Source organism: Eubalaena glacialis, chromosome 14, assembly GCF_028564815.1.
Source record: "Eubalaena glacialis isolate mEubGla1 chromosome 14, mEubGla1.1.hap2.+ XY, whole genome shotgun sequence".
Taxonomy (NCBI): Eukaryota; Metazoa; Chordata; class Mammalia; order Artiodactyla; family Balaenidae; genus Eubalaena; species Eubalaena glacialis.
Genome location: NC_083729.1, coordinates 16,064,269 through 16,071,598, shown reverse-complemented (window position 1 = coordinate 16,071,598; position 7,330 = coordinate 16,064,269). Strand labels below are relative to the sequence as shown.

At 50.1% G+C, this 7,330-nt stretch overlaps 1 protein-coding gene across 1 annotated transcript; it reads right to left on the bottom strand.

Moving 5' to 3' along the window:
* Window positions 1-5,978: 5,978 nt before the first annotated feature.
* Window positions 5,979-7,050, bottom strand: LOC133104931 (beta-1,4 N-acetylgalactosaminyltransferase 2-like; the record flags this gene model as incomplete). The annotated part of the gene is given in 2 exon segments (XM_061210859.1): window positions 5,979-6,398; window positions 6,400-7,050. Coding segments are annotated over 2 exon segments (1,071 nt in total), but the record flags the coding sequence as incomplete, so codon positions are not given.
* Between the last annotated feature and the right edge of the window lie 280 nt (window positions 7,051-7,330).

Sequence of the window (7,330 nt, the reverse complement as noted above, 5' to 3'; positions counted from 1 at the left end):
TTTTGTTTGTTTGTTTGTAGCTAAAAGAAATGCAGTGGCAGAGCCCTGAAAGAGATGGGGGAATGGCATCCAGGAGGAAGAGTGGAGAAGCCAAATGGTGGCTGGGAACACTGACTTATTGTGGTACATTTGGGAAGCAGTGGGGAGCACCGTGAATTAGTCTGCTTGGGCAGCCATCACACAAACCCCAGACTGGGGGCTTCCATGACAGAAATTTCTCTCTCACGGCTCTAGAGGTTGGAGGTCTGGGATCAAGGTGTTGGCAGGGTTGGTCTCTTCTGAGGCCTCTCTCCTTGGCTTGTAGACGGCTGTCTTCTTGCTGTGTCCTCCTGTGATTCACCTCACTGTGTGTGCTGTCTCTCTGTATGTCCTAATCCCCTCTTCTTATAAGGACACCAGTCAGACTGGATTTAGAGCCCACCCAAGCAGCCTCATTTTAATTTAATTACCTCTTTAAAGGTAATTTAAATACTCCAAATACAGTCAGATTCTGAGGTCCTGAGGGTTAGGACTTCAACACATGAATTTTAGGGAGACATAATTCAGCCCATGACAGACAGCACGCCTGTCTGAAGGGGATGCATGGGGTGAGGAAAGAGGAGCAACATGGTGGTGAGATGGGGAGAACCTCAGGTCGAGGCCAGATTCCATAATCTCCTGAGTGTAAGACTAATTCATTTGGCTTTTATGTTATTGGTTAATGTTATCAAAACATGCCCTGTACTCTGCTGTGTGCTAATAGATGTTAAGCAAACAAAAGACAGACCTTGGTGCTCCATGGTTGAGCTTGGGAAACCAATTTCTTCCCCACAGGTCTTCTCAGGGCCCTTAAGTATGCTAATGTGTGTTGTGAATTCTCAAGAGGGAAGCATGATCACTGAAACCAATTTTTAATAACTAGGAAACACCACTGAAAATACCGGGGAGCCAGCAAAGATTTTTGAACAGAGAAGCAACATGACCAAATCTTAAGTTTTTCATGCACAGGAGCTGAAAAATCTTGAGGTTGATGGGCCATCAGAGATGGTTAAACACCAGCCTCTGGGTGAGGGTATGTACCAGAAGGCCTGGCCTCCATGGGTAGGGTAGCCTGTGTCTGGGCAGAGCTCTCTGGAATCCAGGGGCACCCCTCTGCTGCCTCACCATCCCTTCTTCCATTCAACAAGTATGAATTAGGCCCCTACTGTGTAAAGGTACTCTGGTCTGCCAGCCTGCTTGTCCCTTAACCTGGAGAGCCCTGCTCATTGTCTGTGTCTCTGGGCAGGTTTTCTGTTCCATGTGGATAAGGGAACTCCAAGGAGTCTGAAAGCACCAGCCATCTGGGGCCTGCTGCCCTGGTCCCCTCTCTCCTCTTCAAGTGTATGCCACACCCGATGCAAAGACCTAGGACACATATTAGGATGACTAGGACACTCCTGGTACCTCAAGGCTGAGCTGAGACCCTGCTGCTCTAGGCAACAAAGCAGTCACAGGAATGCAAGTGCAATCCTTCTGGAACAAAGGCCTCCATTTTCCAGCTCACAGGAGGCCCAGGAGGTGTAGACACATCCCTGGAGACAGTCATTCTCAAGAATTCACAAGGTTCAGTTAAAAGTGCTAAACTGGGGAAATGGGACCCAAGTCTCAGACTCGGGCAGAGGAGCCGTGGGCCCCACAGCAGCAGAGACGGGACTGCCCACACCCAGTGGCCTCAGGGACACAGGTGGGCCTGCCTGTTCAAAGGCTTCCTCCTCTCTGCCTGGCCTAAGTCAGGGCTTTGCCTGCATCCCCACTAAGAAGCCAGCGGTGGGATGGAGCCCTGCAGGAGAAGAGCAAGGACCTGATGGGAGCTCTGGGGGAGCGGAGTGCACAGGGTTGCAGGGAGGGGCCGTAGGAGGGGGACTGAGAGCTCTGGGGTGCTGGGCACCCAGACTGGTGGTAAAAGGCCAAGTCAGGCTGTCGGGCCGCAGCCTCTCAGCCAGACACCTCCAAGGCTGCTGGGAACTTAGATGCAGCAATTTGTGATTGGGGATTTGGGGATGCAGTCTCCTCCATATAGAAAAATTCTGATTGTTTTTTACTTGTGTTTTTGCCAGTAATATACGTGACTAAAACCCCTGTCTATTTCTCAGCCACAAGTTTCATTATCCCTGAGCCTGGATGCAGAGGGACACTTTTACCCACATTACTTAGTAACTACAATTAAAAAGAAAAATGAACAGAAAAAACGAGCATTTCACACGGTATTTTTTTCTGCCACTACAACATGTCCCTGTGTCAAATGACCCATCAAAATGTCAGGTACCCTCCAGGGCCAAGGGAAGTCCTCTTGCCCTGCACTCCCTTCACCCTCCCAACACCCATGTGCTATGATGCTCTCGGGGTGAGTCTGGCCTTGAGGCAGAAGAGAACCCCTTCCCACTTCCCTCACAGGACTTTCTCGGTCATTCTCAAGCATCATGGATCCGAGGAATAGCCTGCCCCCACTCAGTATGCTTTCCTGGCCTGGCCAGCCTGTCATTGGCATTTGCTGGTGTTCATCCCCAAGGGCTCAGATGGCATAAATTTATGGAGCCTTTCCTTCCCATTTTCTCTCTGGTTCTTTGGAGGAAAAAAGTTAAGTACCCAGCTGACTACCATGAGCTTTTCCTGCCACGATGGAACCAACGTCTTTGGATGTCCCAAGTGGCACAGAAATCTAAAAAGACTGCAATCCCTCGGGCTCACATCACCTCATCACAGTCTGTGACCAAACGCCTGCAGCATACAAATGGAAGGTGACATGATTGAGCCCAGATATGGCCCCAGGTTATTTCAATGTCCCCACCCTCCTAAGATGCAGGAAGAGTCCTGGGGGGTCCCAGTCCTGACCTTTCATCCTGGCTCCAGACAAAGAGTCTCCCTCTCTGGACCATAGTCTCTTCTTCTGTAAAATAAACTCTAAGATTCCTTCCAATTCCCCAAGTCTATAATCCCATACGCCTACAGTTGAGTACCTGTAATGTTTATTTTTGGGGAAAGGGGATTTTTTATTTTAGGACTTGAAAGTTTTAACTTCAGACTGATAGTCATTTTGGATGATGTCACATTAATTCAAGGCTAAGTGAATAGCTAGACTATTGCTTTAGCCTGTTTTTTATGGGGAAAAGAGAATGACTGGGGAAATTTCCTGTCCCCCAAAACACATGTTTTGAGCACAGTCTTTCTTTCTCTGCTTTGCATGTACAATGGGATTTTCCCCGTTTCTTCCACACTAGGGGGACAGGTCAGGGGGCCCCCACTCCTGGCTCCCTTCAGAATGCAGATGCCTGCAGTTCTCAGCAAGAGGGTGGAAGCAAGCTGGTGGTGGAACAGGAAGTGAGTGGCTCTGCTGACAAAGAGACCTGACTTCATACCAGCACCTGGTGCTTTGCCTGACGCTATGCTTCTGTCTAGGGCAACCTCACCCTGGGGCCGGGGGAGCATCAGGCCCTGAGGACTCCTGACCTGCAAGCTTCACACAGCTGCTTGGGGCCAAATGGTGACAGCTGGTCGAGTAACCCTTTGGGCATCACCACACTCCCATTCAGCTTTAAGACCTGCTGGATGCCAGGGGGCGGCCTGAGCCATGGGTGCCAGAAACATCTGGTGGTACCAGCAAATGTGAGCTAACCTTCAGTCCTTTTTCGGGAAAACAGTTGATATGAAATAGAGTCTCGGATTAATGTGGTTTGTAAATGTAAAAAGTTGCTACTGAGGACCTCCAATCTCCCCAGATGTGTCAGAGTTCAATGTTGAGAGAAGGCTCTGAGAGAAGAAGGGCCCAGGCACTGGAGTGGACTTCAGGCCCTTGGGTAGGGCCATGACATTGCCCAAGACATTTGGAGTTTCGCACTGAACCCTAATTCCAGGCTGTATGGTCAGGTTGGCTGGGACGAGGCAGGGCAGAAAGCACAGGTGTTTCGGAACATCCAAGGAGTGCAACGTTGGCTGGTATGCAGAGCCCCGTGACTCTTAAAGGCCAATGAGGCCACATTTTCTGATGTGAGGCCAGGAAATCATGTAGGGTCATCCTTCTCTCTGCAACTGGCCAACACGTGAAGTCCCAGGAACAAACTTAAACTCAAATTGTGAATTTCTAGGTCACACGAGGACACAGATTAATCAGAATATTTACCAAATGCTGTCAACACAAGCTGGAGGGAGCAGGCCTGTCGATGCCAGTGACATTTTGTGGATTTCTTGTAGCATGTTTTGTCCATCCTTTCCTTATTAAACATTCAAATCCTCTTCATGTTCTCTAAAACTAGATGCTGTTGTCTGCTCACCCGCTGAGCACCAGTAATCCAAGACACATGCCTGGAGCCACACTGGGCTGGAGGTCCCCAGGGCCCAGTTTCACCACATCATACACAACAGACACAGATGCACACACCAGGCATGTATCACGCAGATGCTACAAAGCATGCAAAGCCAGAAACCTCCCGTGAGACCCAGTCCCTTAGCCAGAACCCCGGAAGTTTTAAGCTGTCCTTGCAGAGCTGAACTATCCTGGCCCACAACACAAAACACCTGGTTCTCACAAGAGCTTCCTGACGTTAACATGGCAAGTGCCACCCCATATTTTGTATGGAGAAACTGAGGCCCAGCTGACCCAGTCACAGAAGTAGTTTAGTAGTCAGTTTTTTTTTTCATTTTTCATGAAGTTTTATTAATATCTCACAGACACATTTTCAGAGATCCTGAACTACCCTAGGCCGTCTTCAGTAGGAAAGAGTAGAAACAAAAAGGCAGAGCCACTGCAGCACTGGGAGAATCTGCTGACTCCCAAGATAACCGAGAGTGCCTGCCTCATCATGATGGCTCCGCTCTGTAGATGACATGGGTCTTGAGTGGTCAGCAACTGATCTCAAGGCCCTGGAATTTAGTGGCTTGGCCACTGCACTTACGCTGTTTATCATGGTACCTCAGCACAGGGTCCAAGTTCAATCCCAGGCATTCTGGAATCTGTCTTTATGATAGGGAGTCTGATGCCAGGGAAACCTTTATTCTGGCAGTGAGTGGACTCCCCCAGTCATCTCATCCCTCCAGCTGCCTGCGTCCCATCCATGTGCCGGGCTCCAGGTGAGCTGACTCCCCAGAGCCCTCCTCACCTGCCTGGTCCGCCTCTCATCCTCTGATCCGATTCCACTAGTGGACCGAACTGAAACAGGCTGCCACCTCCTCCAGGCAAGGACCCTGGGTTATTCACGTTATTTGAGTCCACAAGGTAGGACCAAAAAAATTTGTGGATGACAGTGATGCTGGAGATGATCTGTGATATAATTTCCAGCAAATAACCCTCAAGAACCCAGCGGCCATCTTTTTGACTGAGGATACCAACCCATCATATACTTTCATGTGAGATGAAATGAGATAATGTGAGATACTATATGTACAAATGCTTCATAAATGGTAAGACATCATACAAACAATAATGAATACAGTCTCCCTTGCCCTGATCAGTGGTTGGTCCATTTCTAATGACCCTTAGCTTTTGATTGATATTTCCAATACCTGAGCCAGACACATCTGCCCTGTCCATCTTATCAGGAGTTCAAATTTTTTTTTTTTTTTAAACTTTGGGTTTTTATTTATTTTATTTTATTTTATTTATTTATTTATGGCTGTGTTGGGTCTTCGTTTCTGTGCGAGGGCTTTCTCTAGTTGCGGCAAGTGGGGGCCACTCTTCATCGCGGTGCGTGGGCCTCTCATTATCGCGGCCTCTCTTGTTGTGGAGCACAGGCTCCAGATGTGCAGGCTCAGTAATTGTGGCTCACGGGCCTAGTTGCTCCGCGGCATGTGGGATCTTCCCAGACCAGGGCTCGAACCCGTGTCCCCTGCATTGGCAGGCAGATTCTCAACCACTGCACCACCAGGGAAACCCAGGAGTTCAAATTTTGATAGCCCATCCACCAGTTCCTCTGTTTTAGATACCTGCAACCGGTCAGCCTAGCGCTTTTCCGATGCCCGGACAACCTTTATGTGGCACACTGGAGATGGTTCTTAAAGTAGTGGAGAGCCAGCTTGAACTAGACCTGAGCTTTGGTGTTGGTCCAGTATGCGTTGTAGCTCTTCTCCAGGGCTGCCAGCTCTGGGTCCGTCACCGGAGAACGGGGCTGGTGACCTACAATCACATTTGAGCGGGACCCCACGAGCAGGCTCCCGAGCCCATCAATAAAGAACTCTGAGTGAGCCACTCGCTGCAGGCGGGGGTCGAAGCCAACTCTTTGGAGCCGTTCTGTGTGGGCCAGGAAGAAGCTGACAGCACCACTGGTCACCACGCAGCTGGGGAAGCCATCCAGGGGCCGGAAAGATCCTGACTGCCAGTGCAGACAGCTCCCATTCTCACTGTGCTCCAGGAACAGCTTAAACTGGAACACGTTTCCAAGCACACTGAACGCCTACCACGTCCAGTTCCATCTTCTCTAGGACATCCACCAGCACCTCAATCTTGGTCTTGTCGTTGAAGAGAAAGTCATCGTCCACCCAGAGAACGTATTTGGTGGTGACCTGAGATATGGCCAGGTTCCTACCAGCAAACCAACCCTTCCCATAAGGCATGGTGTAATATTCCACGTGGTTGTTATTAATTTTCAGGGGCTCCTTGCTGTCATCAGCCACGATCACGGCCAAGTCTGGGTAATACTCACGAATGCTCTGGAGCATGGTCATGAGCTTGTGGGGATGGAGGAAAGTTTTGGTGGCAATGCTCACCAGGTCTCTGAGCTTCCTCTCTGGTCCAGGGTCATATAACTTGGGCATAACAGGAAGGCGGATGGTCACTGGAAACTTGGCCACTGAGGACTTGGACTCCAGACTCATCACACCCACCCTGCAGTGCTGGTACTCTGTGCTTGTGTATGTCACATGCTGGAGTATGAAATTCAAAAGCTTCCAGTTACTGGTCGAAGTGGTCAGCTGCTTCTGGCCTCTGCCCTGCACCACTCTGTCTGGGATGTCAGCAAGGGTGTTCACTGTCCCCAGAGAAGCTGTCAGGGTGACCTCATACAAGGGAGCATCTGGTCCTTCAAACTGGAGACCCGCACGAAGTCATCCCAAAACCCGCCGCCTCACACATTCCGGGCTGGTGGAGCTGGGCAGCCACCCTGCCGATTGTCCAGCCCTTGGCACCCTAGTAGTCAGTTTAGCAGTCAGTCAAGGTTTAGGTTAAAAGCAAAGAAAGGTTTCTTCCCCTACCCGTAGAGGAAAGGGGCTCTTCCTGGCCTGAGGGAGTGCCAGCAGCCCAGGCCTTGCCTCTGCTCTCTGTCCCAGTTTGGGGACTGACCACTGCTCACCACTGCCCTTCTTACATACCACCTACTCAGAGTCT